The sequence below is a fragment of the Rana temporaria genome, chromosome 10 (assembly GCF_905171775.1).
Source record: "Rana temporaria chromosome 10, aRanTem1.1, whole genome shotgun sequence".
NCBI lineage: Eukaryota > Metazoa > Chordata > Amphibia > Anura > Ranidae > Rana > Rana temporaria.
The window spans coordinates 103,207,325-103,223,060 of NC_053498.1; the positions used below are offsets into that span (position 1 = coordinate 103,207,325).

A 15,736-nucleotide genomic window follows, 5' to 3' on the forward strand; every position below is an offset into this window, starting at 1 on the left:
CACATGGCTTTATCTGTCCTATAGTGAAGTGAGTGGAATAACACGATTATACTGAAACCCAGTGAAATGCAAAACGAGAAGCAGTTTTTAGTCTATTGGTGCAGTGTTCATTTCAGTTTGTATCAAAACTAGCATCTATAAAGCCTGCTAATAATTAAATAATTAAACCATACACTGAGTGGGTATTATGAAGCCTCATTGCATTTTGCATTGATAGAGTAAAAATGTAAGTGAGTTTTATTATAAAGCTCAATGGCTCATTATAATTTCAAACAGAACAGATCTGGATGCTTTTGTGACCACAAAGTTACCTAAATAACATTCAGTTTTCCCTTTTTTTAAATAAAAAAAAAATCACAATGTATCTAAAATAAATAACAAAATGTAGGATATCACAGCACAGCAGTTCTCAGATGTAGAGGCTGTATTAGTTTTCTTCTTTTTTTTTTTAAGGTCTTTTTCCTTTATTTTTACCTGGTGGTCCTCACAGTAACACTTCCTGTCCCAGGGTGACAAAGCTCTTTCATATGGAGAATTGTTATCACCCTAGGAGGGGTTCTGTAGTTCACAGTTTTACTCACCACACAAAAATACCTTTATGCCGCGTACACACGGTCGTTTTTTGTGATGAAATAAAACAACGTTTTTAAAAACGTCATTTAAAATGATCGTGTGTGGGCTTCACATCGTTTGTCTTAAAAAAAAAACAACCGCCGTCGTACGTGTTGTACGTAACCGCGCTTTGCTAGAGCATTTTCAGAAAACGATGGTGTGTGAGCAACGTCGTTTTTTATGATGAAGTTAGAAAAACTTTGTTTTTTTTCATGATGAAAAACTTTGTTTTATTTCATCACAAAAAACGACCGTATGTACGCGGCATTAGAAATGGATTCACTACTTACTTGTGCTCTCCTGTGACCCACAATCAGCCAACAGTGGGCTAAAGTTGAAATCGCAAAGCCACTCAAGGCTCTGGAATGATCTCACCCATTGTGTCAGGATCCAACCAGCTGCCTTATTGACAGCTGCTTCTGGCTCTCATTGCAAGGTTGAGACCCAAAGCCAGTAGTGCCCGTGCCGTCTCTCCAGTCTAGCCCTGCAGTTAGAACTGGTGGGGGGCACAGAGGTGAGCGGTGACTGAGTTTCTGCTCTCTGCTCAGAGCTGACTGAGATCGTAAAAATCAGCGGCCATGTCATAATTCAGTTCTTTGGCTTAGAGCCGGTGTCCTGCCGAGAATTATCCCTCGGCAGATTTTGCCCGCTCTGTCCTGCGCAGGCACAGCTGACCTCCTGCTCTGTCCTGCGCAGGCGCAGCGGACCTCCAAAAACAGCTGAAGCTCAACACAGCTGTGAATCACCTGGACACGGCGCATGCGCAATGAGCACAATATTGTGCCCAAGCTGACGCACGCTCACGATGCTCGCTCCACTCTGCAAAGGGGGGCGTTTGTATTACTATTATATCGTCAGCAAGGGGGGGGGCGGGTGTTTGAAAAGAAGGTCGAGTTTTGCACTGTTGGTGGGCGAGTTTGTGCCATCCGTCCCTTACACGATATAATAGTAATACACCCGCCCCCCTTGCAGAGTGGAGCGAGCATTGGGAGCGTGCGGCAACGACCGTCACAATGCCCTGTTTATTGCGAAGGCGCAGTCTACAGCTCACGCACAGTTCTTCATGTTCGGCAATTTTCAGAGCTAGAGAGCTGCACCTGCGCAGTCCAAAGCGGGCATTATCCGCCAGGGGGACACATTTCGGCAGAACACCGGCAGAGGACAGCTGCAGTATCACATAAAGGCGAGTATGTATGCTTATTTCTTTAGCACCTCCATACATCTCCTTTAACTGCTTACGGACTAGCAGCCGCAGTTATACTTTCCCAACACTTCGCTGGCTGCATGCTTGTTCCAGGTCAGTCACTCACTAAGTGGCTGAAGCAACATTTATTATGAGTCTAGCAATAAGGATTTCCTGTGTATTTAAATGCAGCTGTGAATGTTACCAAATTCATACTGTATGCTTGACAGGTTTTCTTTAAACGTTTTTCATTTTGGATACAGTAGAAAATGGATAAAACTTCAGTTTTTTTTTTTGCTCCTTGTGTCCCTGCTAGGGAGATTTCCCTTGGATTTCTGTCCCGTAGACTCAGCAAGAAGTCCCCATCAGAAGATTTCCCTATTATTCTTGTTGTGATGACAATATAACATTTTGGATTTTCCCTCACTTTCAGCTGTAGTTTCAGTCATTATCAGCAAAAATACAGAGGCTAAAGTTGTTAACGGAACAGAGAGGATAAATCTTCCTAAAGCTGGCCATACACTGTTCAAATTTCGAGCAGTTCCCGTTGAACCTGCTATAATTCGCTCGGTGGATGGCCATGTCAGCCGCTGTTTGGATATTCTGACAACTGACAGGGCTGGCTGTCAAGATACAATAGGCACAGCTGGAATTTTGTCCATCCGCACTGTCTAGCATGGATGGAGGAATAGGCTGTGTGAAAAAAATCTATATGTATGGCCACCTTAACTGGAACACAGAGAGCAATCAAAACCTGACATGGGGCACCAACCAATCACCACTCTATCCTAAACTTAAAAAAGAAAGTTTGGGTTTTTAGATTTATTACTAAAATGTCATTTAAAAGTAGCATCTATGGTCATAAATGCAGAGGAAGGGCTATAAGGACTAATTAGCTGGCTGTGCAAGAAGAGAGCACTTACTGTAACCACAGGCTCCTCATCGGGCTCCGTCAAAATGGCTGACTGGATATATTGTATGGTTTTGGCTCGGAGTTTCGTGCTTTCCCGACTTTTACTCATTTCTGTAGACGAAGTCTGTTTTTTCTGTTTCGCTTGGCTGGCTTCCTCTTGTAAAATTCGACTAATAATCTCTTGCTTTCTTAATTTTTGGGACTCTTCAAATTCCCTGCGTGTGAAAGCATTAGTAAAGTACAAATTACCATATTTACTTGAAACACATTATATATTTTTTTTTATGCTGTATATATACACAGTATATAGGGAAACGCAGCAAGTGGCAAAAATGAATTTCCTGTTTTTATGGTTTAAATTTGGTAAATCTTTGAAAATCTGTAATTCAATTCTCAACATTATAAGGTTTCATTCCATTACTTTATGGTAAAAAGAGAACAATTCAACGGTAAATCATGGACTTGTGCAATGTGGTAGTGTCTGGGATGCACAAGATAACCAACCAGATTGCTTTATTTTTCTATTTCTGGCTAAAAAATATAACTATAAATTAAAATTAATCACATACACTGGAAAATCTTGCTTAGAGACTGATTAGCTGCTATGGTTAAGGTTGCATTCACACCTGAGCGTTTTAAATTTGCGCTTTTTCACTGCGATTTGCTGCATTTTTATTGCATTTTTACCGGGATTACGCAACGTTTTTTTCAGCAATTTTGTTCAGGTCACCAGTGTAAAAATGCCTGTAATCTGCCCCAAATAAGCTCATGTTCTTTTCTGAGCTTAGGGCATTTTTTAGGCTTTTGCTTCCGGTGACAAAACGCTCAGATGTGAACAGGTGCCATTGAAATGAATAGGATTTGGCTTGTTGGGCGTTTTTTGGGCGTTTCACAAGCATTTTAAAAACTGAAAACGCTCTGGTGTGAATGCAGCCTAAAACAGATAGTTCTGTCAGGCCAAGGGGCTGATTTACGAACATGTTGGCGCATTTTCGTGCGCAGGAACAATTATTGCAACACAGAGCATACTTACACAAATAGAAAACAGCTGTTGACTTGCGCCGGAATCGTTGCGCGCATGGGCGCAGACATATTCTTAAATACAGAACTAAGTGTTACAGAACACACGTATTTAATGCTATTAGGCACTATCAGGGACATTTACCCAAACCAGAGCAGCTAGAACCTGGAATAGCTGTGCATGGGAACCAATCAACTGCTATCTTTCATTTTCAAAATTTAAAGCTAGGTTCACACTGTTGCGTTTCTCCGGATCCAATTCGCATAGCAGGAGATTGTGACCGGCTCTCTATGGAGCCGGTTCACACATCTCCAGTGCGAATTGCATAGGAGTCCTGTGCATCTTTTGGTTCATTTCAGATCCGAATTCAGACACAAATTTGTGCTGAAATCAGACCTGAAACTGTGAATGGAGACACACCGGACTCCTGCTGTGAGCCGGAGTGTGCTGCAGTGTGAACCCAGCCTAATGGAACAAGCTGAAAATGGAAGCTGATTGGTTGCCATGCACAGCTCCATATTCTGTCTGCTCCAGTTCTGATAATATTTCTCCTTTATTTTTGTTTTATTCAGTGATGAAGGTTCAACTGAATTTGGAAATATATTGTTTAACAAACATAAGTGTCTATGCAGGTAAGGGGAACCTGTGGATAAAAACAAACTGCAGTTTTGACCAAAGTTAAATAATGTCTTTGCTATAGATGTGGGCCATTTATGTATCTCTTGAAGCCTGGCAGAAAAACTTCCAGAGAAGGCATCATCCCATCCTGTCTTGCTCCTAGGACATTGCTAAGACACTCCCAGCTGATTCAAACTCCCTCACGTGTGCTTTTGCTTCCCTGTCTCAGTAAATCTGAGCCCATAGCTGCTGCAACTGAGATAATGGACCACATGTATGCTGGGGTATGGGAGCTCACCCCTGTGATGGTGGGGGGGTGATCAATATCAGCTGGGAGTGCCTCAGCAACATCCCAGCATCAAGGCAAGAGAGGATGCTGCCATTTCAGGGAGTTTTTCAGCCAGCTACATATATAGCCGCCTACACCTATAGAATGGGCATTACCCCACATAGATAGATGGACATGTGTACAACCAGCCTACCCATACATGGATGGAAATTCGGCCAGTCACTGATAAAATTTCATTCCATGCATGACCAGGCTTAAAGTATCCATTAACACATGTCTGCCTCTGTCCAACTGCAGAAAATGGGACATGTGGTCACCCCCCAACTGCAGAAAATGGGACATGTGGTCACTCCCAACTGCAGAAGATGTAATGAGCCTCAGGCAGAATAAATGTAACTTATTTGGGGTTGTCGGATTATATGTGACTTCTGGCAGTAAGCAGTTACTGTGCTCAACACTTTACTGCAACTTCCTCTTTACCGTACACCTGACGTTTGTTATTTTGGTATACTAGACAAATAATACTGGCCACACTATACTGAAATATTTGGGCGAGAAACTTTGTTTATGGCTTATGAAGCCATATATATTAAATGAATGAGTCCATCATTCCCTAATGTAGCCCAGTGGAAATCATTGGTTAATCAGATTATCACCTATGAAAACATTATGTATTGTCTCCTAAAATTAGGTAAAATTTGGGATCTATGGTGTAAGTCTACTCTCTCAATAAGTTCAGGGTGGCCTCCTGAAATATATTTGTACTTATATTATGAATATATATGGAGGTACAGTGGATATAAAAAGTCTACACACCACTGTCAAAATGTCAGGTTTCTGTGATGTAAAAAATGAGACAAAGATAAATCATTTCAGAATCTTTTTTGCCTTTAATGTGACCTATAAACTGTACAAATCAATTAAACATTAAACTGAAATCTTTTAGGTGGAGGGAAGTAAAAATAAAAAAATAAAATAATATGGTTGCATAAGTGTGCATACCCTTAAAAGGGGTTGTACGGGTACAATTTTGTTTCCCTAAATAGCTTCCTTTACCTTAGTGCAGTCCTCCTTCACTTACCTCATCCTTCCATTTTGCTTTTAAATGTCCTTATTTCTTCTGAGAAATGTTCACTTCCTGTTTCTCTGTCTGTAACTACACACAGTAAAGCCTCGTACAGAAGACCGAGAAACTCGACGGGCGAAACACATCGTTTTGCTCGTCGAGTTCCTTGTTAGGCTGTCAAAGATCTCGGCGAGCCAAATTTCTCCATTCCCGTCGAGGAAAAAGAAGACATGCTCTCTTTTTGGCTCGACGAGATCCTCGACAGTTTCCTCATCGAAAAGTGTACACACGACCGGTTTCCTCGGCAAAAAAAAAATACCAGCTAGTTTCTTGCTGTTTTTTGCAGAGAAACTCGGTCGTGTGTACGAGGCCTGATGCAAGGCTTTCTCCCTGGTGTGGAGTGTCAAGCTCGCCCCCTCCCTTAGACTACTGGAGAGTCAGGACGCCCACTAACACACAGCTCCTTTATCTGCAACATAGAGAGCGTCCTGACTCTCCTGTAGTCTAAGGGAGGGGGCGAGCACGACACTCCACACCAGGGAGAAAGCCTTGCATTACTGTGTGGAGTTACAGACAGAAGAACAGGAAGTGAGGATTTCTCAGAAGAAATAAGGACATGTAAAAGAAAAATTGAAGGATGAGGTAAGTGAAGGAGGACTGCACTAAGGTAAATGAAGCTATTAAGGAAAACAAAATTGTACCTTTACAACCCCTTTAAGCTAATACTTTGTTGAAGCACCTTTTGAATTTATTAAAGCACTCAGTCTTTTTGGGTATGAGTCTGTCAGCATGGCACGTCTTGACTTGGCAATATTTGCCCACTCTTCTTTGCAAAAACTCTCCAAGTCTGTCAGATTGCGAGGGCACCTCCTGTGCACAGCCCTCTTCAGATCACCCCACAGATTTTCAATCGGATTCAGGTTTGGGCTCTGGCTGGGCCAATCCAAAACTTTAATCTTCTTCTGGTGAAGCCATTCCTTAGTTGATTTGGATGAAAGCTTTGGGTAGTTGTCATGCTGAAAGATGAAGTTCCTCTTCATGTTAAGCTTTCTAGCATAAGCCTGAAGGTTTTGTGTCAATATAGACTGGTATTTGGAGCTGTTCATAATTCCCTCTACGTTGACTAATGCCCCTGTTCCAGCTGAAGAAAAACGACCCCAAAGCATGATGCTGCCACCACCATGCTTCACTGTGTGTATTGTTTTCTTTTGGTGACGTGCAGAGTTTTTTTTTTTAATTTTGGCTGAAAAGTTCAACCTTGGTTTCATTAGACCATAACACATTTTCCCACATGCTTTTGGGAGACTTCAGAAGTGTTTTTGCAAAATTTAACCGAGCTTGGATGTTTTTCTTTTCGTCTTTCCACTCTACACCACAGCCCAGACATATGAAAAATACAGGAGATTGATGTCACATGTACCACACAGCCAGTACTTGCCAGATATTCCTGCAGCCGTTTTGAAGTTACTGTAGGCCTCTTGGCAGCCTTCCTGACCTGTTTTTCTTCTGGTCTTTTCTTCAATTTTGGAGGGACATCCAGTTCTTGGTAATGTCACTGTTGTGCCATATTTTCTCCACTTGATGACTGTCTTCACTGTGTTCCATGGCATATCTAATGCCTTGGGAATTCTTTTGTACCCTTCTCCTGGCTGATCCCTTTTAACAATGAGATCCCTCTTATGCTTTGGAAGCTCTCTGCGGACCATGGCTTTTGCTGTAGGATACGACTAAGAAAATGTCAGGAAAGACCTACTGGAACAGCTGAACTTTTATTTGGAGGTAATCAGAGGCACTTTAAAATGATGGCAGGTGTGAACTGACTTCTATTTACCAAGAGTTTGTATGTGATTGCTTGTTTCTGAACAAAGCTACATTCCCAGTTATAAGAGGGTATGCACACTTATGCAACCACATTACTTTATTTTTTTTTATTTTTACTCCACCCCCTAAAACATTTCATTTTTTTTTTCATCTGAGATGTACAGTTTATAGGTCACATTGAATGTGGAAAAAGTTTATAGGTCACATTGAATGTGGAAAAAGTTCTGAAATTATTTATCAGTCTCATTTTTTACATCACAGAAACCTGACATTTTAACGGTGGGGGGGGGGGGGTGTAGACTTTTTATATCCACTGTATATACTTATGTACAACTGTTGAGTTCAATAAACAAGTGCCATTTAACAAAAAGGGACAGCAGACCTTATAGCAGACCTAAACCTGTTTAACCACATCTGCATCTCATTATTACTAACTGCCTCTACCTAAGCTGCTAATCTGTAGCCCTTCCTGTACACAAATCCAGGGCTGCCCACGGTATTGCGGCTGGAGAAGAGCTGGAGGGAGCACAGAACCTCTGTTGGGTAAGTACTGTGTAATAGAGGGTGATTTCTGCATTTTAAGTTACAGTGGAAAAAGATTAGGTTAATAACTGGGCTTAGGTACCGTATGTTGTACTAATTGAAGCAAAAAGAAAAACACGGTCTTCTCTAGGTACCTCCTACGCAATATATTGCACTACAGCACTGTTAGATGTTTTACCTGCACACTGAAATCCCCAGCAGCGTTGTCAATCCTGCCTGAGACTTCAGAACCTCTCACCCTCACCTCATCTCCGTAACATAAGGGGGGTACTTTGTAGTCCACCTGGGAAATGCTCAGACAAGACTGCCAGAACTGCTTGTTTTTTTAGGGCAGCAAAGGCATCATTGTCCGCTTACTACAGAATGGCTAATGTGACCACGAACATTTGGGCACACTTCCTTGGGATTGCGGCCACCCCCTTCCCTAGGCTAGTATGGTGGTGTTTTTTATTAAAGTAATAGGTGGGGGTAGTTAGGGGTCCTGGACCTTTAAATATGGTAATGGAGGATTTGGATGGTTCAATCAGATCCCACAGAAGATTCTGGAAGGCTGCTGGGAGCCTATATAAGAACCCCCGGTAGCGTCAGTGTGCCTCTCAGCGTGAACAAAATCTCCCGCCCACCCGTCACGTTCACTTGTGGTGCTGACACTCTGGAAGTCAGGGGGGTCTTGGAAAATGTTATGATGTTGGTTATGGCTTGAGTTCTGACAACTGGACCAAAATAAAGTCTGAAGTAACTTGTGTATTGTGATCTGATTAATGCCTCAGAGATTAATGTTTAATGTTATTTGTTATGTTATCACCAATAAAGTGCCGCGGCCATTTCATGCCACGTTTGACCGATGCTTTATTCTTTCCTGACAGCTGGTTGTATTTGGGGACAGTGGTTGGGAGGTATGAGATGCAGGGCCGCCATCAGGGGGGTACAGGCAGTACACCTGTAAGGGCCCCGGAGGTCCCCAGGGGCCCGGATGGCAACCCCCCCTTTTTTTTTAGGGGTCCAGAGGTCCTCAGGGCCCCAAATGGCAACACCCCTTTTTTTCTTTTTTTTTTATAAAAAAATATATATTTTTTAATATATTTTTATTTTATTTTTTATTAAAGGGACAATTTTTTTTTTTTTTTTAGGGGTCCGGAGGTCCCCAGGGACCCGGATGACAACCCCCCCCTTTTTTTTATAAAAAAAATATATTTTTTTCATAGATTTTTTTATTTCATTTTTTATATATAAAATGAAATAAAATGACAACCCCCCCCCGCTTCTCAATTTCAGGTGGCAGCACCCCCCCCCCCCCAAGCTGTGTAAGGGGCCCCATAATTCCTGATGGCGGCCCTGATGAGATGTGTCCTGCAATCCCAAGCCAGGATCTCACCAGACATGTGACAAGATATTTTTCTGCAGCTGCAGTGTTTTTAAAGAGACAAAACCTGGAAATGCTCATGTAGTGCAGAGCATGTGTTTTTTTTCCTCTCTCTAATCACAAACTTTAAATAACGTCATTCAAACGTATCCCAGAGAGCCACGGCTGTACTTATATTCTAATTATCGATAAAATATTTTTTTGGCAAAAAAAATAATCATTTACGAGTGAAGATTCACATTTGTACAATTTTCAATTTCTGACTAATTTTCTTTAACAGCACAGTGCAGTGTATCATGAAACAATCACATAAAAGACTAAAATGTAGAAATAGATTTCAGTTTATACAGAGCCCAGCACAATTATAGCTGTAAATATTAAATTCCTAATCATTGCTTTGTTGCCGCGCTGGCAATGTGTTATTAGTTTATGTTGTAACAATGCCTAGTGACAAATATGTGACAAATGCCAGACTGGCTGAACCTGAGAGATAAATAAATCCTTGACAATGAACTTAGTACAGGCTGCCAAAAGAGCGAATCACAACATTCATAATGGATGCCATAGAGGACTGAAATCCACTCGATTTTAAATAGATTTGAATATGTTACTGAATTCTGCAGTCAGCTTATCCATTGCTAGGTGGCCATCTGGTGATTACACAGCAATTAGTCCCAGAAAAATAAACTGAACAAGGTGAACCTGCAACCACAGACAGCCAGTCAGTCAACTATCATTCTCAGGAGATCGCAGTACAGGCTTAGCTTGTCTTAGTACAAAATGCCCATAGCATGCTTCCACAAAGCATATGTAAAGCTTCTAGCAAGTTTTAAAGCAACTTTGTTGAACCTGCTGCTTGTTTTTATGCCCCCCTCGATTGCCTGTGTGAAAGAGACCTTAAGCCTAGATTCACACTGAATTCACACTGATGCGATTTGACATGTCAAATCACATGCCAAATTGGCGGCTATTGCTGGCAATGGAACCATCCGAATCGGTGCAACTCCAACTTTGCGGCGCCGCACCAATTCCTAAAACTTGTTTCTGTATTACATTTGGCGGCTTCCGGTGCAATTTCAATAGACATCTGTGCAGGAACTTGCACAGAGGTCTCTAAAATCGCCCGGAAGTCGGACTGACATGCGGGTATGAAATTGTGAGAATTCAGCTGAACAATTTCAATCCTGCAGCAGTGTGAACCTGGGCTAAAGAAGTCTTCAGTTCAGGTTTGGGAATATTAAATACGTATCTTGATATGCCATCTTGGGTGCTGGCTCTAACTGTACAGAAGCTGCTAGTGATCTTTAGCAGGCTTTCAACAAGCTTCACATAGCGCTAAAGCTTAAAGCGGAGGTCCACACAAAAAGTGAACCTCCGCTTTTCGGAACCCCTCCAGTGTCACATTTGGCACCTTTCAGGGGGGAGGGGGGTGCAGATACCTGTATAATACTTGCTATACACACTGCTCTTATAAAAGTTGAAACCTGTGTGAAGGCCTAAGGGTCAGTTATATCTGAAAACCCTTAGGCCCCTTTCACACGTGCGGACCGTATGTCCGCTTTTTCATCCATCCATTTGCGGATGAAAAAGGGACATACATTGGTCCCTATGTGATTGCGGGTGTCAGCGGATGAACATCCGCTGACACCCGTAATCGTCCGCCTCCGCAAACATCCGATTTTGCAGACGGAAGGAAATCCTATTTTTTCTTCCATCTGCAGAGCGGATCGGATGAACACGGGGCATACGGTCCGTGTTCATTCGCTCCCCCCCATAGGGGAGAGCGGAGAAAAGACAGGGCGGTCCCTGCACAGTGTGCGGAGACCGCCCTGTCATCCGCCGGCTCAGCGGGGATATACGGAGCGATCCCCGCTGAGCTTACGGACATACGGAGGTGGATCATTACTGATCCGCCCCGTGTGAAAGGGGCCTAATACTTCAAAAATCACCTGTCAAATAGTGCAAAATACCTTTGGAAAATGTATAGGGAACTCAAAAAAATTCCTTTTGGAGGAATACTGACATTTAAAATCATAGATGTTTTTTTCCCCAAACAAATTCAGCTGTAATAAGAATGACAGAGCAAAAAAATGTAAAATAATGTGAACTTATCATAGACCACACTTACTTCTTCTGTCTCTCAAATTCCTGAAGTCGCTTCTGATGGATAATATACTTTGTAACATCTCCACCTTTAGCGAGTACCTCCTCTTTTTCCAGCATCTCTTGCTTTTTAGCGATAGCTGCCTGTGCTTTGTTTCGAGATTCCACGACACGCAGGTTTTCCTGTACAAGATTAGGAAAATGTAATTTATAGACAAAAAACATGCAATAGCTGACCCTCACACAGTTGCTGTTGCTGTGTATAAAAATGACATAATGAAGCCTTCTATTGATATGCACAATTACAATATTTAATTCCATCTTTATGCTATGGCATTTACATTGCTTCTATACAGGGTTCTATATCAGTACAGATATCTACCATGGTGCACAGCTTCTGCTGTTATAAAACAAGTTCATTGTATTGTGCTGATTGATGAAAGCCGGTACATAGTAAAATGGGAAATAAATAGGTATCATACCCCTAGTAACTGTTCTATAGTTTATGAACTAGGAAATTGAAACGAGACGATCACTGGTGGCTGCATCTGATACTTGGTCATCGCAATACAGGGTGTGAGCCAAAACGAATTGAATAACAGTCTCTGAAAGTCTTTTTGGATGCTCGCTCTTTCTGGTCCCCCAAAGTGGTTCTTGGTACCTCTCACAAATTTCCATGTCCCTACTGAGTCCAATCACGGAGTGGAGGATAGAGGGAGGAATCAGAAGACCAGGAGACCAACACTCCCAGAATTGTTAACTTCTAAAGAGCAGTGGGATAATAAGTATTATCTTTTTAAAGGGAGAGCTTTTATTTACAATTTCAGTTTAGCAAAAGAGTTGCTTTAAGTATTAAAGTGGATAACTAGGGTACAGAAAATTCTGCCAATATAGAGGACATACAATTGTATAAAAAGTGCATTGGCAATACACCATACTGCCCCAGACCTGAACAAAACCAGCCCCAGCTAATATGTGCAGAAGACGTGATTTCTGCTCCCCATTACTGTACCCGGTTTGTAGATATATTCTTCTTCAGAGAGAGGACAGCATGCATCCTCTTCTCCATTTCTTCTCTGCTTTTCTTCTCTTTTTCAGATTCTTCCTCACGAACTCTGTTGGTGTGAATAAATATCAAGTCACATACCTCACAATGAAAACTGTAGATACTGTACGTTTCACTGCAACAACAGCTGCTCATTAGCAGAGCGGCCATTCTGTATTTAAGGAATGTTGCCTTGTTTTAGCATTTATACTGTACATTCTAAATAGATTTAACCTAAACTATGGTCATTTCTAACCGGTATGAGCATCGCTTTTTAGCAAATGCTACAGCTGTACTAAAATCAGCAATTTCACTTAATTTATCTTAATCTGAGTTCCACTGTAGCAACAATCTCAAGAGCACCTCACAGGGTCATTGGCAGTGCAAATCCCGAAGCATCTGCTCTGTAACTTTCATCCTCCTAGCTTTCTGTATCACCTACCATATTACAACTGACCATTCTTGGCTAGATGGGCTGAATGAAAAAAAAAGTTAAATCAACGTTCCAATCCACGCTAAACACTGGAGCCCATAGCTCCCAACTGTCCCTTATTTTGAGGGACTGTCCCTGATTTGGACCAATGTCCCTCTGTCCCTCTTTTCTCCTCATTTGTCCCTCATTTTGGTCTGATCTATATAGTTGTATATAAAATTCACTTTTTTCTTCTTTAACCACTTGCCTACAGGGCACTTTCACCCCCTTCCTGTCCAATCCATTTTTAAGTTTTCAGCGCTGTCACACTTTGAATGACAATTGCGCAGTCATGCAACACTGTACCCCAATGAAATTTTTATAATTTTTTCCCCACAAATAGAGCTTTCTATTGGTGGTATTTGATCACCTCTGCAATTTTTATTTCCTGCGCTATAAACAAAAGAAGAGGGACAAGTTTGAAAAAAAAATATATATATATTTTTTTACTTTTTGCTATAATAAAATATCCATTTTTTTTTTTTAAACAAATTTTTTCCTCAGTTTAGCCCGATATGTATTCTTCTACATATTTTTGGTAAAAAAAAAATCACAATAAGCGTATATTGATTGGTTTGCGCAAAAGTTATAACAGCTACAAAATAGGGGATAGATTTATAGCATTTTTATTATTATTTTTTTTACTAGTAATAGCGGCGATCAGCGATTTTTATCATGACTGCGATATTGCGGCGGACACATCGGACACTTTTGACACATTTTTAGGACCATTCACATTTATACAGCGATCCCTGCTATAAAAATGCATTGATTACTATATAAATATTACTGGCAGGGAAGGGGTTAACACTAGGAAGTGATCAAGGGGTTAATGTGTTCCCTAGGGAGTGATTCTTACTGTGGGGGGAGGGGACTGACTGGGGGAGGTGACCGATGGTTGTCCCTATGTACAAGGGACACACCATCGGTCTCCTCTCCCTGACAGGACGTGGATCTGTGTGTTTACACTGGGCTATCGCGGGTGCCCAGCGGCCATCGGGCACGTGCATCGGGTCCCCCTAGTGGCTTTGGAAGGCGTGACATCATATGACGTCCGCCCAGAACAATAAGGTCTTCCTCCTGCCATCATTTGATGGCGGGCGATGGATAAGTGGTTAAAACAATGTTTCCCAGTGCTAAGCCTTTCATCCAATTTCTAAATTGATGCATTTGTACATTTCAAACGCCAATAAAAAGGAATACTAGTGATAAAAAAAGCCTTGTGGATTTTTATTTAACTTTTTTTTTTGTTAATTCTGCTTTAAGGGGGTGTGGCAGAGGGCGTGTCCTATGCCTACATATATTTGCTAGTAGGTGTCCCTCACTCTCATCTCAAACTGTTGGGAGGTATGCTGGAGCCTATGACATAATTGCGCAAACCCTGAAGTGGGTGAAGGAATCACATACTTGGATTGCCGATCTGAAATCCCTTTATTGGGGCATTGTCCAGTTAAAGTGTCACTAAGCCCAGGACCCTGCATTCACTATATCTGGTCTCCCACAGTACACAGAACATGGAAATGCAATTATTTTAGTAAATATAAACTGCTAAATTCCCTTTTTCATTAGCAGTATATAGTAGTCTTGTGATTTCTATCAGTGTCTGGTTAAAGCTTGTAGGAGGAGTTTTCATTCTCCTCTGACTGTCGTATTAGGCGGCATGACCCCTGACCCTCTGTCTGGACAGTGCTGTTTGGCCCTGTGCTGATCACATGCACCCTCCCCATGAAAAAGAAAAAAAATATCTAGCAATACACACCAAACTGAGCATGTGTAGAGTGCCTTCTAGGGAAGTGGATCAGAGAGGACAGGATAAAACAGCCTTTTTACCCAGTGCAGATGATTAACCGCTTAGGTTCCACAGTGAGTATAACAAGCATGCTTTACTGCGTAAACCCACTAATTCTACTGCTGTGGGCTTAGTAACACTTTAAGTTGATTTATGCTCTAGTGCACCAGTTAACTGTCCTCAAGATTATGCAAGTGTTATTTTATTATTAAATTAAAATTAGTAATTCGTATAATCGGTAAGCACCATGATGGCTCTTTATTTGTTTATTTTTATATAGTTAAAAGTGGAGTGAGCACTGGGAGAAAGTGGTTGCTGCCGTTGACAGGGGTGTGGGGACTACTCTAAAGATATCCAGGTGTTTTTACTCCTTAACCTCCCTGGCAGTATGATTATGTCATATTTTTGATGCTGAAAGCGGTACATTGTTTTGAATGTTGCCATGGACATTTGCCATTTTATATTGTAGGCCTGTAATACCAAACGTCGTCGGGATCCCTGCACTAGGACATCAGCTGGCAGTATACTTTAGCCTGCTTTCGGCTGAATCTGTGTCACAGGAGTGCAGAACTAAGCGCTTTGCCCATAATTCTTCTTTAAATATGAACTTTGCTGCTAGAATTATTGCTTTGTTTCTTAAAAAACATTTTTATTCAACTTTATTGCTATTACAATGGGTTAAACAATATTGGTTGTGTGTTTGGCAAGGAAACGCACTGCATCCGGCATCATTAGTCACAATGGAAGGGGGAGAACAGATGTTCCTCCTTCTCCCCTGTCTGCAGCCGGTCCGACAGAGTGTAGCAGGGTTCAGGCTCCCCAGTGGAGGACACCTTTTTGTGGCCTGTAAAAGTGATTGAGCGGCTGTAGAGCTGTTCAGATCACTTTTACATCAAAG

The 15,736-nt window shown here is 41.7% G+C and overlaps 1 protein-coding gene across 3 annotated transcripts in view; it reads right to left on the minus strand.

The window, feature by feature from the left end:
* The window catches only part of CFAP74 (cilia and flagella associated protein 74), a 195,612-nt gene that overhangs the window by 146,382 nt on the left and 33,494 nt on the right, over positions 1–15,736 (minus strand). For all 3 annotated transcript variants that reach the window (XM_040325889.1, XM_040325888.1, XM_040325887.1), the window contains exons 9-11: positions 12,545–12,647; positions 11,558–11,715; positions 2,719–2,923 (exon numbers count right to left, since the gene is read on the minus strand). In XM_040325889.1, coding sequence (XP_040181823.1) covers positions 2,719–2,923; positions 11,558–11,715; positions 12,545–12,647 — 466 coding nt within the window. The remainder of the gene's footprint in view (positions 1–2,718; positions 2,924–11,557; positions 11,716–12,544; positions 12,648–15,736) is intronic.